The sequence below is a fragment of the Oncorhynchus mykiss genome, chromosome 30 (genome assembly GCF_057628025.1).
Source record: "Oncorhynchus mykiss isolate SJ-2025 chromosome 30, ASM5762802v1, whole genome shotgun sequence".
Taxonomy (NCBI): Eukaryota; Metazoa; Chordata; class Actinopteri; order Salmoniformes; family Salmonidae; genus Oncorhynchus; species Oncorhynchus mykiss.
In genome coordinates, this window is record NC_143051.1 from 27,171,167 (window position 1) to 27,189,669 (window position 18,503).

General features: G+C 45.7%; 1 protein-coding gene across 1 annotated transcript in view; it reads left to right on the top strand.

The window, feature by feature from the left end:
* The window catches only part of LOC110489415 (protein FAM135B), a 58,356-nt gene that overhangs the window by 3,896 nt on the left and 35,957 nt on the right, over positions 1-18,503 (top strand). Inside the window, exons 2-3 of the mRNA XM_036971567.2 lie at positions 12,426-12,522; positions 17,108-17,187. Of these exons, the coding sequence (XP_036827462.2) occupies positions 12,446-12,522; positions 17,108-17,187 (157 nt within the window). The 5' untranslated portion in view covers positions 12,426-12,445. The remainder of the gene's footprint in view (positions 1-12,425; positions 12,523-17,107; positions 17,188-18,503) is intronic.

The window sequence follows — 18,503 nt, forward strand, 5'->3', positions numbered from 1 at the left end:
ACCACTGTACGAACAGCCCCAACGACTGTATGAACAGCCCCAACCACTGTATCAACAGCCCCAACCACTGTATGAACAGCCACAACCACTGTACGAACAGCCTCAACCACTGTATCAACAGCCACAACCACTGTATCAACAGCCCCAACCACTGTATCAACAACCCCAACCACTGTATCAACAGCCCCGACCACTGTATCAACAGCCCCAACCATTGTATCAACAGCCCCAACCACTGTATCAACAGCCCCAACCACTGTATCAACAGCCCCAACCACTGTATCAACAGCCCCGACCACTGTATCAACAGCCCCAACCACTGTATCAACAGCCCCGACCACTGTACGAACAGCCCCGACCACTGTATCAACAGCCCCAACCACTGTATCAACAGCCCGACCATTGTATCAACAGCCCCAACGACTGTATGAACAGCCCCAACCACTGTATCAACAGCCCCAACCACTGTATCAACAGCCACAACCACTGTACGAACATCCCCAACCACTGTATCAACAGCCCCGACCACTGTTTCAACAGCCCCGACCACTGTATCAACAGCCCCGACCGCTGTATCAACAGCCCCAACCACTGTATCAACAGCCCCAACCACTGTATCAACAGCCCCGACCACTGTATCAACAGCCCCAACCACTGTATCAACAGCTCCAACCACTATACGAACAGCCCCAACCACTATACGAACAGCCCCAACCACTGTTTTTTTAAAACATTTTATTTAACCTTTTAACCTTTAACCTTTTTTAAAACATTTTATTTAACTAGGCAAGTCAGTTAAGAACAAATTCTTATTTACAATGACGGTCTAGGAACAGTGGGTTGACTGCCTTGTTTAGGGGCAGAACGACAGATTTTTACCTTGTCAGCTCGGGGATTGAATCTAGCAACCTTTCGGTTACTGGCCCAACGCTCTAACGACTAGGCTACCTGCCGCACCACTGTACCAATAGCACACAGGTCACACCAATGTTATGTTCCTTGGCTAGTTGGATGACTTGATGAGGTGAATTGCTATTATATATTACACTGCTCAAAAAAATAAAGGGAACACTAAAATAACACATCCTAGATCAAAATGAATGAAATACTTTTTTCTTTACATAGTTGAATGTGCTGACAACAAAATCACACAAAAATGATCAATGGAAATCAAATTTATCAACCCATGGAGGTCTGGATTTGGAGTCACACTCAAAATTAAAGTGGAAAACCACACTACAGGCTGATCCAACTTTGATGTAATGTCCTTAAAACAAGTCAAAATGAGGCTCAGTAGTGTGTGTGGCGTCCACATGCCTGTATGACCTCCCTACAACGCCTGGGCATGCTCCTGGACAGTCTGTGGTGCAACATGGCGTTGGTGGATGGAGCGAGACATGATGTCCCAGATGTGCTCAATTGGATTCAGGTCTGGGGAACGGTCCATAGCATCAATGCCTTTCTCTTGCAGGAACTGCTGAGCCACATGAGGTCTAGCATTGTCTTGCATTAGGAGGAACCCAGAGAGCCAACCGCACCAGCATATGGTCTCACAAGGGGTCTGAGGATCTCATCTCAGTACCTAATGGCAGTCAGGCTACCTCTGGCGAGCACATGGAGGGCTGTGCGGCCCCCCAAAGAAATGCCACCCCACACCATGACTGACCCACCGCCAAACCGGTCATGCTGGAGGATGTTGCAGGCAGCAGAACGTTCTCCACGGCGTCTCCAGACTCTGTCACGTCTGTCACATGGGCTCAGTGTGAACCTGCTTTCATCTGTGAAGAGCACAGGGCGCCAGTGGCGAATTTGCCAATCTTGGTGTTCTCTGGCAAATGCCAAACGTCCTGCACGGTGTTGGGCTGTAAGAACAACCCCCACCTGTGGACGTCGGGCCCTCATACCACCCTCATGGAGTCTGTTTCTGACCGTTTGAGCAGACACATGCACATTTGTGGCCTGCTGGAGGTCATTTTGCAGGGCTCTGGCAGTGCTCCTCCTGCTCCTCCTTGCACAAAGGTGGAGGTATCGGTCCTGCTGCTGGGTTGTTGCCCTCCTACGGTCTCCTCCACGTCTCCTGATGTACTGGCCTGTCTCCTGGTAGTGCCTCCATGCTCTGGACACTACGCTGACAGACACAGCAAACCTTCTTGCCACAGCTCGCATCGATGTGACATCCTGGATGAGCTGCACTACCTGAGCCACTTGTGTGGGTTGTAGACTCCGTCTCATGCTACCGCTAGAGTGAAAGCACCGCCAGCATTCAAAAGTGAGCAAAACACCAGCCAGGAAGCATAGGAACTGAGAAGTGGTCTGTGGTCACCACCTGCAGAACCACTCCTTTATTGGGGGTTTCTTGCTAATTGCCTATAATGTCCACCTGTTGTCTATTCCATTTGCACAACAGCATGTGGAATTTATTGTCAATCAGTGTTGCTTCCTAAGTGGACATTTTGATTTCACAGAAGTGTGATTGACTTGGAGTTACATTGTGTTGTTTAAGTGTTCCCTTTATTTTTTTGAGCAGTGTATATTAGAGCCATGGGATGAATACTAGATCATGTTATCAGCACAGAACAAGTCACTGCAACCCCCACCCACTCTCCACCCTTCCTCAAATGTATGTGTGACTGATCTAAACTAAGTATTTCTACAGTAGCTAATGTCCTTCGAAGAACTTGGCACATAGTTCACTATCACATGATTTACATAATCCTCTCTCTCCTTTACACAGTCAGTCAGACTCTCTCTGTATCACGTCTGTGCCCTTCAGCTCCTTTCCTTACTAGGTGCTTTATTTATCAGGATGGTGGCATTTATTCGTCCATTGTTTCATTAGTCCATTGTTGATATTGCCCCAAGATGCAAAATGCATAATACGGGGGATAACTTCTGTAATTTTGAAAGTTACATATGTTGAAAACTTGAGTACTGACAAGCAACACATTTTGGGACTATGTCAACAAAGGACTATTGAAACAAATACCAAAATACAGTTTTCCTTTAAGAAGCGGGTAGTTCATGCATCTCATATAGCCTAGTTCCAGTCGGTGCATGGAGAGACAGATTAGTGCACAACTCCAGTGTTGGCCTGCTGGTATTCTTGTAACTCAGCAATACGTTTAGGCTAATGGGTCTTAAATCCAAGAAAATAGCTATTTAATTTATTGTGTGGCATATAAGGATACCAGTGTACTGGAGTGTCTTTTCTGCTGGCTGATGTCGTTTTATTCCAGTTGGTTGTATTTATTCGAAGGGATGGTGTCTTTGCCTTTCATTGTAGCCTGACCCATGAGATGAGGGTTAATTATAAGGGGAATGTGTGAGATTAATTTCCTGTCATGTGACGATGGTGTGTAAACATTTAACCGGTTGTCATGGCACTGTGACTGTGCTATGATTACACCTACGCTTGGCCCGTTGTCTCAGTTATGCCTCTCCAAATACTCACTCCAAATATAGGCAAGTAGCAACCATAGGCTGCTACACTCTGAGTAATATCCCCCTCTGATCCTGAGATTTGTGGATTCGGCTATTTCAGCCACAACTGTTGTGTATAAAATCAAACACACAGCAATGCAATCTCCATAGACAAACCTTGCAGTAGAATGGCCTTACTGAAGAGTTCAGTGACTTTCAACGTGGCACCGTCATAGGATGCCACCTTTCCAACAAGTCAGTTCGTCAAATGCCCTGCTGGAGCTGCACCGGTCATCTGTAAGTGCTGTTGTTGTGAAGTGGAAACGTCTAGGAGCAACAACGGCTCAGCCGCGAAGTGGTAGGCCACACAAGCCCACAGAACGGGACAACCGAGTGCTGAGGCGCGTAGCGCATAAAAATCGCCTGTCCTAATTTGCAACACTCAATACCGAGTTCCAAACTGCCTCTGGAAGCAACGTCAGCACAATTACTGTTGGGAGCTTCATGAAATGGGTTTCCATGGCCGAGCAGCCGCACACACGCCTAAGTGTGGGCTGGAGTTGTGTAAAGCTTGCCGCCATTGAACTCTTGAGTAGTGGAAACGTGTTCTCTGGTGGGATGAATCACGCCCCACCATCTGGAAGTCCGACGGACTAATCTGGGTTTGGCAGATGCCAGGAGAACGCTATGTACCTGAATGCATAGTGCCAACTGTAAAGTTTGGTGGAGGAGGACTAATGGTCTGGAGTTGTTTTTCATTGTTCCCGCTAGGCCCCTTAGTTCCAGTGAAGGAAAATCTTAACACTACAGCATAAAATTATATTCTAGACGATTCTATGCTTCCACCTTTGTGGCAACAGTTTGGGGAATGCCCTTTCCTGTTTCAGCATGACAATGCCCCCGTGCACAATGCGAGCTCCATAAAGAAATGGTTTGTTGAGATCAGTGTGGAAGAACTTGACTGGCCTGCACAGAGCCCTGACCTCAACCCCATCAAACACCTTTGGGATGAATTGGAATGCCGACTGCGAGCCAGGCCTAGTCGCCCAACATCAGTGCCCGACCTCACTAATTTTCTTGTGGCTGAATGGAAGCAAGTCCCCGCAGCAATGTTCCAACATCTAGTGGGAAGCCTTCCCAGGAGAGTGGAGGCTGTTGTAGCAGCAGCTCCATATTAATGCCCATGATTTTGGAATGAGATGTTCTACGAAAAGATGTCCACATACTTTTGGTCATGTAGTGTATGTGTTATACTGTGATGCCAGAAGTAGAAGCAGAGAAGGTAGCCTACCTGCAGACTCTGAAGTCTCAGCATTGTGGCGAGGAAGAACATTTGAATCAATGTTTTGAGTGCGGATGTTCTTTCTAGACCATTTCAGGTCTACCAACTACTTGTAGGTTTATGTAAGAAAATGTTAAGACTGTACTGGGTTTTGTCTTTATTTCAGTTACTAAAATGCAAGTCTATTTGCCAGATTAACATACAAGCAAGTTCAGGGAGAGAAGAGCCAGGGGCTTGTTTTGCTTGTTGTGGTTGAGAGATTAGTGGTGACCAACTCAAGTCCCCCCCATAGAGCCCCAGCCTCAGTAGTGTAACCTGTAATAGACTCATAGAGCCCCAGCCTCAGTAGTGTAACCTGTAATAGCCTCATAGAGTCCCAGCCTCAGTAGTGTAACCTGTAATAGCCTCATAGAGCCCCAGCCTCAGTAGTGTAACCTGTAATAGCCTCATAGAGCCCCAGCCTCAGTAGTTTAACCTGTAATAACCTCATAGATTCCCAGCCTCAGTAGTGTAACCTGTAATAGCCTCATAGAGCCCCAGACTCAGTAGTGTAACCTGTAATAGACTCATAGAGTCCCAGCCTCAGTAGTGTAACCTGTAATAGACTCATAGAGTCCCAGCCTCAGTAGTGTAACCTGTAATAGCCTCATAGAGCCCCAGCCTCAGTAGTGTAACCTGTAATAGCCTCATAGAGCCCCAGCCTCAGTAGTATAACCTGTAATAGCCTCATAGAGCCCCAGCCTCAGTAGTGTAACCTGTAATAGCCTCATAGAGCCCCAGCCTCAGTAGTGTAACCTGTAATAGCCTCATAGAGCCCCAGCCTCAGTAGTGTAACCTGTAATAGCCTCATAGAGCCCCAGCCTCAGTAGTGTAACCTGTAATAGCCTCATAGAGCACCAGCTTCAGTAGTATAACCTGTAATAGCCTCATAGAGCCCCAGCCTCAGTAGTGTAACCTGTAATAGCCTCATAGAGCCCCAGCCTCAGTAGTGTAACCTGTAATAGACTCATAGAGCCCCAGCCTCAGTAGTGTAACCTGTAATAGCCTCATAGAGCCCCAGCCTCAGTAGTGTAACCTGTAATAGCCTCATAGAGCCCCAGCCTCAGTAGTATAACCTGTAATAGCCTCATAGAGCCCCAGCCGCAGTAGTGTAACCTGTAATAGCCTCATAGAGCCCCAGCCTCAGTAGTATAACCTGTAATAGCCTCATAGAGCCCCAGCCTCAGTAGTGTAACCTGTAATAGCCTCATAGAGCCCCAGCCTCAGTAGTGTAACCTGTAATAGCCTCATAGAGCCTCAGCCTCAGTAGTGTAACCTGTAATAGCCTCATAGAGCCCCAGCCTCAGTAGTATAACCTGTAATAGCCTCATAGAGCCCCAGCCGCAGTAGTGTAACCTGTAATAGCCTCATAGAGCCCCAGCCTCAGTAGTATAACCTGTAATAGCCTCATAGAGCCCCAGCCTCAGTAGTGTAACCTGTAATAGCCTCATAGAGCCCCAGCCTCAGTAGTGTAACCTGTAATAGCCTCATAGAGCCCCAGCCTCAGTAGTGTAACCTGTAATAGCCTCATAGAGCCCCAGCTTCAGTAGTATAACCTGTAATAGCCTCATAGAGCCCCAGCCTCAGTAGTGTAACCTGTAATAGCCTCATAGAGCCCCAGCCTCAGTAGTGTAACCTGTAATAGCCTCATAGAGCCTCAGCCTCAGTAGTGTAACCTGTAATAGCCTCATAGAGCCCCAGCCTCAGTAGTATAACCTGTAATAGCCTCATAGAGCCCCAGCCGCAGTAGTGTAACCTGTAATAGCCTCATAGAGCCCCAGCCTCAGTAGTATAACCTGTAATAGCCTCATAGAGCCCCAGCCTCAGTAGTGTAACCTGTAATAGCCTCATAGAGCCCCAGCCTCAGTAGTGTAACCTGTAATAGCCTCATAGAGCCCCAGCCTCAGTAGTGTAACCTGTAATAGCCTCATAGAGCCCCAGCTTCAGTAGTATAACCTGTAATAGCCTCATAGAGCCCCAGCCTCAGTAGTGTAACCTGTAATAGCCTCATAGAGCCCCAGTCTCAGTAGTGTAACCTGTAATAGACTCATAGAGTCCCAGCCTCAGTAGTGTAACCTGTAATAGCCTCATAGAGCCCCAGCCTCAGTAGTGTAACCTGTAATAGCCTCATAGAGCCCCAGCCTCAGTAGTGTAACCTGTAATAGCCTCATAGAGCCCCAGCTTCAGTAGTATAACCTGTAATAGCCTCATAGAGCCCCAGCCTCAGTAGTGTAACCTGTAATAGCCTCATAGAGCCCCAGCCTCAGTAGTGTAACCTGTAATAGACTCATAGAGTCCCAGCCTCAGTAGTGTAACCTGTAATAGACTCATAGAGTCCCAGCCTCAGTAGTGTAACCTGTAATAGCCTCATAGAGCCCCAGCCTCAGTAGTGTAACCTGTAATAGCCTCATAGAGCCCCAGCCTCAGTAGTGTAACCTGTAATAGCCTCATAGAGCCCCAGCCTCAGTAGTATAACCTGTAATAGCCTCATAGAGCCCCAGCCGCAGTAGTGTAACCTGTAATAGCCTCATAGAGCCCCAGCCTCAGTAGTATAACCTGTAATAGCCTCATAGAGCCCCAGCCTCAGTAGTGTAACCTGTAATAGCCTCATAGAGCCCCAGCCTCAGTAGTATAACCTGTAATAGCCTCATAGAGCCCCAGCCTCAGTAGTGTAACCTGTAATAGCCTCATAGAGCCCCAGCCTCAGTAGTATAACCTGTAATAGCCTCATAGAGCCCCAGCCGCAGTAGTGTAACCTGTAATAGCCTCATAGAGCCCCAGCCTCAGTAGTGTAACCTGTAATAGACTCATAGATTCCCAGCCTCAGTAGTGTAACCTGTAATAGCCTCATAGAGCCCCAGCCTCAGTAGTGTAACCTGTAATAGCCTCATAGAGCCCCAGCTTCAGTACTGTAATAGCACTCAGCATTACTTACTCATCTGAAATAGTGTCTGTAACCCAAGCAGGTGGCACTTTGTCATGATTAGAGTTTAATGATTTTTATCAGCTAGCTCATCAGAACGGTAGGATATGGCCACAAGCAGCAGCACATTAGAGGGCCTATTGTAATTGGACTTCAGAGCATCCCCATCAGCTACTAGCATGGTAAATTATGAAGATCATACTGGACAACAATCTGCAGGTCCTAGTATTCTGTCTAGACTAACACTTGAGTTACAGTGTAAGTGAAGGTATCTTTGAATCACAGAGGGTCTGAGTTGTACACATAGCAACAATCTATCTGGCTTATCTCGTACATACAGTAAGCTTAATTTAACTGACTATAAAGAAGTAATTTTGATTAAAAGGAGAGATCAGGTGAGACAAGGCCAGAGCAATTGACCCAGCTGGAGAAGTGCAGGTCAGGGACAATGTGACAATGGCAGAATCTAGCAGCACCTGTTCTATTCTATGGTTCAATGCACACTCTGTGCAAGCAGGCTCACACATCTCTTCTATTGCTATAGTGACTAACACGCTGCTATAGTGTCAGCAGTCTTTTCCACGTCAACAGTAAACTTTGAAATGGAAGCTGATGGCTCAACAGAGTGGTAGAGACGAGGTGGTAAGGTCCTTTTTTCATCATCATCATCGACATCATCATTAGTATCGTTGTCGTCGTCATCATCATCATCATCAGCGCAAACAGACGAGCTCAGTAGAAATAAGGAAATGATTGTAGACATGTAATACCCTTGAAACTGTTTGTGTGTGTGGATCACAGGGATCCTATCAAAGTTCTATGTAATTATATGGTGTGTAGAGACGTTGCCTGTGACCTATTGCTGAGGTTGATAACCAGGGGAGAGAATCCAGCCTCCGCTATATACAGTACTTCTGCTGGCAGTGAACATGATCTAGCGGTTACACTGGGAGTGTGTGTGTGTGAGAGAGAGAGAGAGACAGAGAGAGAGAGAGAGAGGGAGAGGGAGAGAGAGAGAGAGAGAGAGAGAGAGAGAGAGATAGACAGAGATAGACAGAGAGACAGAGAGAGAGACAGAGAGACAGAGTGAGACAGAGAGAGAGAGACAGAGAGAGAGACAGAGAGAGAGAGAGAGAGAGAGGGAGAGAGAGAGAGAGAGAGAGAGAGAGAGAGAGAGAGAGAGACAGAGAGAGAGACAGATACAGAGAGAGAGAGAGAGAGGGGGAGAGGGAGAGAGAGAGAGATTGAATGATATGCATCCGCCTGTGTTTCTGTAAGGCACACAGTGTTCAGTCCCAGCTCTAGCCTGTATATCCCAGTCAGAGTGAGGGAAATGCAGAGCTCTTGCTTTTGACTCAATGAGATACACCTGACAACAGCTGACTAGAACTGGGCTCAAGCGAAACGTGAGAAAAATTAGACTTAACCAAATACATTATGCATTTTCCATTGTGTTATAAAAAAGTGCTATCTAGAACCTAAAAGGGGTTTTTGGCTGTCCTCATAGGATAATCCCTTGAGGAACTCTTTTTGATTCCAGGTTGAACTCTTTAGGGTTCCCTTTCCAAAGAGGGTGCTCCTCTCCCACCAACAACTGTCTGAGGCTGCTGGGTCAGGCTCTGTGTCAGGACGGGTCACTGTTAATATGACCCACGGACTGGCACAGCACAAACCTCAGCACCTTTTCATAACCTTTATTAAAGTAGCCAGTTTCGTCAGGGGAGTGTGCATGTGCATGTGTGTGCACGTGTGTGTGTGTGTGTGTGTGTGTGTGTGTGTGTGTGTGTGTGTGTGTGTGTGTGTGTGTGTGTGTGTGTGTGTGTGTGTGTGTGTGTGTGTGTCTGCCTGCCTGCCCCCTTACATGTCAATGTGACAGAAAAAGTAATGCCGTGCAGAAGGCAGCAACGCTGTGTCACATATTTCTTCCCTCCCTGTAGGCGGTTTTCATCAGCAGCGGGATAACGAACCACACAGTACAGGAGGAGGCTTTGTTATTGTGTTTCTCAGCCTCTGCCTTTTAAATAGAGCAGCATCTTCTAGGCCTGGGGTTCTGAATCTGAATCACATTCAAAAAGTTTGAAAGCCAAAGTTCCTTTTTTCAGCGAGAAGATACAGACAAATTGTTTAGTTACTTTATAACGCTAACCTGCATCCTGCCATTTTTATGCAGAAACATTGTCAAGATAGTGGCGTTAAGGGTGTTTTACTGCTTTTACAGCTCTAGGATTTGGCATAATGGGGACGGCATATTACGCATGGTTGTTATACACTCTTCTAGCTTCAAAGACACATGAAAACGAAGGGATCACGGATAACAACATGATCGTTCGACCCCCTTGAAGGGGGAAAACAAGCTTTTTGCATGGTTTTTGGAAGTTGATTTGAATGCAGATCACATGCGATGCAGTATGTTTTATTTTCATTGTGTAGCTTTATTGATAGGTGATGTCCTACAGGCGTGGTGGCTAAGCTGTGGTTTAATGGGGCCTCATCGGTCCAGTTGGAGGGTTGTGGGTTTGATTCCCCTTATGTTAAATGTATGCACGCCTGACTGTCCACTAAATGGCATATCTTTTGATACTATATTTGGTAGAGTTATTAAATGGGGATCAAACAAGCTGAATGTTTAATAACTGTGACTCGTTAGTACAGTAGAGGTTGAACACGTCAGCATCTGGGCTTTAAATCAAAACAGAGACAATAAACACAAGGGTTGCTACCATACTGTAGTAATGCATGGCAGTAACACACTTACCCATGCTATTGCTAACTGCTCTTACTATTATCATGATAAAAGGCACTCGAGAGAGTGATGTCGTCATTGAGAGAAAGGCTAGATTTCCTTCTTAATGGCTGCGATGTGTGGTTGATTTATCAACCTTTAGCTGATCAAAGTGTAAGTCGCTCTGGATAAGAGCATCCGCTGAAGGACGAACATGTAAATGGGAATGTGTCAAAGTGACACAGTCTACAACATGGCATCATTATGATTAGAAAACACATTGAGGAGTGAATGGGAAGACGCTTAGATTGTGAGTCGACACTTTCCCATGTACTGTAGAGCAGGAGACGTCCCATCAATTTATATCCTTTTTCTAAAACTTCATCCCGGGTGTCTCTCCATTCATCTCAATTTCCATGCTGAGGTTGAATGCAGTCAAGGTGCCTGTTGACTCTGTGAATAGCATCCTGGGAGATGGAAGGATCAAGGCAAACGCTTCCTGAGTGACTCATTGTTTGTCTAAATAGAAACCATGGTGGAGGAGGGTGTGTGTGTGTGTGTGTGTGTGTGTGTGTGTGTGTGTGTGTGTGTGTGTGTGTGTGTGTGTGTGTGTGTGTATATATATATATATATATATGTGTATATATGTGTATATATATATAGGTGCTTCTATATCCAGTCTGGGGTTACCTCCCTAAATGCCAGTTTGCTTCTCACTGTGAGACCTGAGGTCACAGAAGCTCTACAGTGAAGAAGACAAATTACTGTGTTCAATGATTAGGTGATAAATGTCATAGTTGGATTCGATTTTGATTCCTTGTGCATGCCTTTTCTTGTGAAAGGATGCTTACTGGGCCATAAATTCACTGATGAATCATGAAGGTACTGCTGGCTTTGTCACTACAATCATAAAACAATGGGGCTAGTGCAATAGAGCATTTTCCAGTGTGTTCCTCACACTGCAATACCATGTATGTCTTTTGTGACAACATTTTGACCCCTTGGGTCTTTCTCAGGTCTTGAAATACTGTAAGTAACTGTAAATAACTGCATTGTATAACTGTAAATAACTGCACCTTAATAACTGTAAATAACTGCACCTTAATAACTGTAAATAACTGCACCTTAATAACTGTAAATAACGGCACCTTAATAACTGTAAATAACTGCACCTTAATAACTGTAAATAACTGCACCTTATAACTGCACCGTATAACTGTAAATAACGGCACCGTATAACTGTAAATAACTGCACCTTAATAACTGTAAATAACTGCACCTTATAACTGCACCGTATAACTGTAAATAACGGCACCGTATAACTGTAAATAACGGCACCTTAATAACTGTAAATAACTGCACCTTAATAACTGTAAATAACGGCACCTTATAACTGCACCGTATAACTGTAAATAACGGCACCGTATAACTGTAAATAACGGCACCTTAATAACTGTAAATAACTGCACCTTAATAACTGTAAATAACTGCACCTTATAACTGCACCGTATAACTGTAAATAACGGCACCTTAATAACTGTAAATAACTGCACCTTAATAACTGTAAATAACGGCACCTTAATAACTGTAAATAACTGCACCTTAATAACTGTAAATAACGGCACCTTATAACTGCACCGTATAACTGTAAATAACGGCACCGTAATAACTGTAAATAACAGAACCCTTATAACTGTAAATAACTGCATTATATAACTGTAAATAACTGCACCTTAATAACTGTAAATAACGGCACCTTATAACTGCACCGTATAACTGTAAATAACGGCACCGTATAACTGTAAATAACAGAACCCTTATAACTGTAAATAACTGCATTATATAACTGTAAATAACTGCACCTTCTAACTGTAAATAACTGCACCTTAATAACTGTAAATAACTGCACCTTATAACTGTAAATAACTGCACCTTAATAACTGTAAATAACTTCACCTTATAACTGTAAATAACTGCATCGTATAACTGTAAAGAACTGCACCTTATATTGATTGATATACTATATTTCCTCTCTGCAGGGGATGACCTGGAACATATCATGTCTGAAGTACAGGGGACGTTGGAGTTTTCTGTAGAGCTGCACAAGTTTCACAATGTGGATCTCTTCCAGAGAGGGTGAGTGTAACGGAGGTGGACCGGTGAACCATGCTGTGATGAGTAACCTTGCCTTGTGACCTGAAGACTTGGGTCAGCTCCCCGGGCTATTAGTTAGGCTTTAACTCCGAGGGCTAACACATTCCTGTGGCATGTAGGAGACTTGGGTTCAAACTACAGTCTGACAGTCTCCGGCTGTTTCATAGTTCATATTCATTCCCACTGCTGCCGCAGTCTTAATGGTAACGCTAAAACGGACAGTTATGATTTAGAAAAGGGTCATCTTCATGCTGCACGGTAGGATGTGTCTGAGGACAGATGTGAGTGCTCTACATAGGGAATAGGGTGCTATCTGGGACACAGACATGATGAAGAATAGGGTCATCTTTATGCCCCACAGACACAGTGTATCTACTGAGAGATTGTGATCTGCCATATGGCTAGCCTCTGGGTTGTGACACTGGCTGACGGGAAGGTCATCCTTACCCAGATTAGATTTTCCTGGGTCCAAACAGGACAGAGGGGGATGTTATAATCCTTAGCTAAACCTGAGTGCACTAATATGAGAGTTTTTCATGGATTGCAGTGTCTGCCATGTTTCTGCTCCGAACAGCAACAAGGAGGGAGTAGGTCTGACGGGAGCACAGAACAGCGAGACAGAGAGTTAGAGAGTCCAAGTGACTGCTGGTGTCAAGATAACACTGTGATTTGCTATTGTGAGTTCAGGAGAATTGTACCCTGAAAAAGCCATTCACTTGTAAGTTTTATACAAACCCTATAGAGGAGTTCTTGCATTAAACGGAAGTCTTTGTTTGATGTTTAAACCAGGAGATGGTGATAAGAGCAGCGCAGGCCTTCTAGTTTAATGGAGGGTGAATTAGTCGCTTCTAACGTTGCTCTTGGTGTTATAATCTGGTTTGATTAATAATCCTGTCTGTAGTTTCTAGGAGCTTGTCTCCATTCAAAGTGTTTATCTGTTGATGGCGTTCTAACTAGCAGCAGGGACAACGCCACAATGACCGAATGTTTCCGCTGTTGTTTTTGTTGGAAATGTGTTCAAATGTCATAATGGTGCAGTGCATGATATCAAGACAGACTACAGGTATATTGAATATCGTATCCACATCCCCCGCTTCTCTCTGTCATGTTTTTTCTACAGTACACTCGGACTCTAAACCGTAAACAGGCCCTGCGTTGTGTGCAGTTGCGCTCTCACCTGCGTTAAGCTTCTCCCTAGCGATGACTCTACCCTTATTTATTTATCAACCTTAAAAACCTAATCCGTGCTCTTCACTGTCACGCCTCCATCTTCCAGAGGTGGTCCCTCACTAAAACCCTGCTGATACCATGTCTGTGCTCTTCACTGTCACGCCTCCATCTTCCAGAGGTGGTCCCTCACTAAAACCCTGCTGATACCATGTCTGTGATCTTCACTGTCACGCCTCCATCTTCCAGAGGTGGTCCCTCACTAAAACCCTGCTGATACCATGTCTGTGCTCTTCACTGTCACGCCTCCATCTTCCAGAGGTGGTCCCTCACTAAAACCCTGCTGATACCATGTCTGTGCTCTTCACTGTCACGCCTCCATCTTCCAGAGGTGGTCCCTCACTAAAACCCTGCTGATACCATGTCTGTGCTCTTCACTGTCACGCTTCCATCTTCCAGAGGTGGTCCCTCACTAAAACCCTGCTGATACCATGTCTGTGATCTTCACTGTCACGCCTCCATCTTCCAGAGGTGGTCCCTCACTAAAACCCTGCTGATACCATGTCTGTGCTCTTCACTGTCACGCCTCCATCTTCCAGAGGTGGTCCCTCACTAAAACCCTGCTGATACCATGTCTGTGCTCTTCACTGTCACGCCTCCATCTTCCAGAGGTGGTCCCTCACTAAAACCCTGCTGATACCATGTCTGTGCTCTTCACTGTCACGCCTCCGTCTTCCAGAGGTGGTCCCTCACTAAAACCCTGCTGATACCATGTCTGTGCTCTTCACTGTCACGCCTCCATCTTCCAGAGGTGGTCCCTCACTAAAACCCTGCTGATACCATGTCTGTGCTCTTCACTGTCACGCCTTCGTCTTCCAGAGGTGGTCCCTCACTAAAACCCTGCTGATACCATGTCTGTGATCTTCCCTGTCACGCCTCCATCTTCCAGAGGTGGTCCCTCACTAAAACCCTGCTGATACCATGTCTGTGCTCTTCACTGTCACGCCTCCATCTTCCAGAGGTGGTCCCTCACTAAAACCCTGCTGATACCATGTCTGTGCTCTTCACTGTCACGCCTCCATCTTCCAGAGGTGGTCCCTCACTAAAACCCTGCTGATACCATGTCTGTGCTCTTCACTGTCACGCCTTCGTCTTCCAGAGGTGGTCCCTCACTAAAACCCTGCTGATACCATGTCTGTGATCTTCCCTGTCACGCCTCCATCTTCCAGAGGTGGTCCCTCACTAAAACCCTGCTGATACCATGTCTGTGCTCTTCACTGTCACGCCTCCATCTTCCAGAGGTGGTCCCTCACTAAAACCCTGCTGATACCATGTCTGTGATCTTCACTGTCACGCCTCCATCTTCCAGAGGTGGTCCCTCACTAAAACCCTGCTGATACCATGTCTGTGCTCTTCACTGTCACGCCTCCGTCTTCCAGAGGTGGTCCCTCACTAAAACCCTGCTGATACCATGTCTGTGATCTTCACTGTCACGCCTCCATCTTCCAGAGGTGGTCCCTCACTAAAACCCTGCTGATACCATGTCTGTGCTCTTCACTGTCACGCCTCCATCTTCCAGAGGTGGTCCCTCACTAAAACCCTGCTGATACCATGTCTGTGCTCTTCACTGTCACGCCTCCATCTTCCAGAGGTGGTCCCTCACTAAAACCCTGCTGATACCATGTCTGTGCTCTTCACTGTCACGCTTCCATCTTCCAGAGGTGGTCCCTCACTAAAACCCTGCTGATACCATGTCTGTGATCTTCACTGTCACGCCTCCATCTTCCAGAGGTGGTCCCTCACTAAAACCCTGCTGATACCATGTCTGTGCTCTTCACTGTCACGCCTCCATCTTCCAGAGGTGGTCCCTCACTAAAACCCTGCTGATACCATGTCTGTGCTCTTCACTGTCACGCCTCCATCTTCCAGAGGTGGTCCCTCACTAAAACCCTGCTGATACCATGTCTGTGCTCTTCACTGTCACGCCTCCGTCTTCCAGAGGTGGTCCCTCACTAAAACCCTGCTGATACCATGTCTGTGCTCTTCACTGTCACGCCTCCATCTTCCAGAGGTGGTCCCTCACTAAAACCCTGCTGATACCATGTCTGTGCTCTTCACTGTCACGCCTTCGTCTTCCAGAGGTGGTCCCTCACTAAAACCCTGCTGATACCATGTCTGTGATCTTCCCTGTCACGCCTCCATCTTCCAGAGGTGGTCCCTCACTAAAACCCTGCTGATACCATGTCTGTGCTCTTCACTGTCACGCCTCCATCTTCCAGAGGTGGTCCCTCACTAAAACCCTGCTGATACCATGTCTGTGATCTTCACTGTCACGCCTCCATCTTCCAGAGGTGGTCCCTCACTAAAACCCTGCTGATACCATGTCTGTGCTCTTCACTGTCACGCCTCCATCTTCCAGAGGTGGTCCCTCACTAAAACCCTGCTGATACCATGTCTGTGATCTTCACTGTCACGCCTCCATCTTCCAGAGGTGGTCCCTCACTAAAACCCTGCTGATACCGGGGGAATGCTGGGGGGGGGGGGAATGGGGGATGTCAGCATTGACAGGATGATAATACTATTTTGAGTTGTTGTTATATTTAACCCTTATTTTACCAGGTAAGTTGACTGAAAACACATTGTCATTTACAGCAACGACCTGGAGACTAGTTACAGGGGAGAAGGGGGGAATGAGCCAATTGGAAGCTGGGCGGTGATAAGGTGGCCAGATTGGGAATTTAGCCAGGACACCAGGGTTAACACCCCTAGTACCAAGTATGCAAGAGACAATTACAAATGATATTATTAGGTATATAATATCTGTTTTTATCAGCTATTGTACAGAGCTCTACTACTGTTGACCTTCAAGCACAGACAGCAGCAGACTAACTGAAAGGATGTGCATTATTATGAGTAATGCATTATATATTGCCATTTGATCCTGTCCTTATTAATAATTAAGGTACATTTGTACAATTCCTTACCAGTTGTGTTTAACAGGACAGTACTAGCCTTTCCAGCTATTTCTTTCCATTCCATTCTGAACATTTGTTTCATATGCATTAGTATGTGTGTGGAATGTGTAGTGATGTGTACAGTAGTGCCGGTATGTGTGTAGTAGCTATGTACAGATGTTTATGGTAATTTGATCATCCTGTTGTTGCAGACATTTTAAAAAGACGGCTAAAATTTGTGATTTCCACTTTAAGATGTCAGACTTGATTTGCCCTAATGTAAAATGTATCAACCCCCTTCAAAAAATGTCCATTAATCATAATCCACAATATAATTCACAGTTTCTGTTGCTGCAGGATTATTTTCCCGCTGTAGCAAACTGGCTCAAATTTAGATCCTACATCTGTGTAGTAACTGAAGGTATTATATTGTTTTCTCCCTCCAGATTCTACCAGGTCCGAGCAGGGTTGAAGGTCTCTCCTCGTGTACCACACAGGGTGATAGCAACAACACCAGGAAATGCAGGTGATGAATTGTCTTCTCACATTGTGTTATATCTCGATAACGCTGGGTGTTTTTAATGCATAGTTTGCATAGAACTGTTTCTGTAGTTTTACAGATACTAATTCCCACACAGTATGAATCTCACTGATTCCAGCAATGGGTAGGTGGGCAAGACCCACACCAGCTTGTAGCAAACTGAGACTTCTATACTGTCTGTATCTATGCAGCCTGTTAGGCCAGGGACTCTGGTGGGTTGAGTGTGAGAGGATCATGGGTTGTCTGACACAGAGAATGTTCTGGTTACCATCCTACTACATGATTACGATCATCTTCTGTGATCCACATTCTTTGGACAGTTTCCTTTGATGTTTCTGAAAACAGTCATCTTTCACAATGTGTGCTTTTTTTTATAGCGTGTGGCCCACTGAAACTCTAGTGAATGGGAACGGTAGTGTGTCGGTAGTGTGCTGTGCTGGAGCCTTGTTCTTGACTGTTATCAGAGGGCTCAGGCCTGGGATTCTGTGTTGAAAGATGCTGTATGTTGAGTTTTATTTTACGGTCACTCTCTAGAATCTGAAACGTTTTGGTGGAATTCAGTCTGTACCACATGCTAACTGTGTGTATGGCCCATATTATTCATGTTTCTGAGGCGTTCTGCCATCAGGTCAGGCCACCATTAGCTCTATGGGGTGCTTCAGTGTTGCATGCTGGGCAGGAATCTAAGACTGCCATGAACACTGCTCATCTTTGTCTTAGAAATGCGAAACTAAAAGGTTTATTGAACATCATTGTGTCGACTAATGATTTAAACATTGCAAGTGCCTCAGCTGGCTATAAATAGACTGCATGTTCTGTAACAGAGAAAGTAGTCCCTCTCTTCCTCAGAAGAGTCCCACAGAAAGAGAAGTGACAAAGTTCCCGTGGCAACCAAGTGGCGTCGTCTCAAACAATCTGTTTAGGGGTGTGAAAGTATTCAGGAGAATGTTGTTATAACATGACAGAGTTATATGGGAAAGTTAAAACAAAATGCATGTGTGTTGAGAGAACAGAGGAAAGCTGGCCTTGGACACGCCAACAGAGAGCAGCGTATCTCTGTTTAATAGTAATACGCCTGGTTGTTATTGGCGGAGTGTTTTCTCTCTGTGGGGAAATGGGAAAATCAGTCTAGCTTATGTGCATGATGTAATTTCTCCCTTTGTGTTGCATCACAACTACAATTGTGTTGACCAGGTACTTGAGACTGTTCCAGTAGACCGGGCTGACACACTGTCATGGTCCTGTACTGTAGTCCCATCAGAATTAGCAGACAGATCTGGTCCTCTGGATAAGCAGGAAGA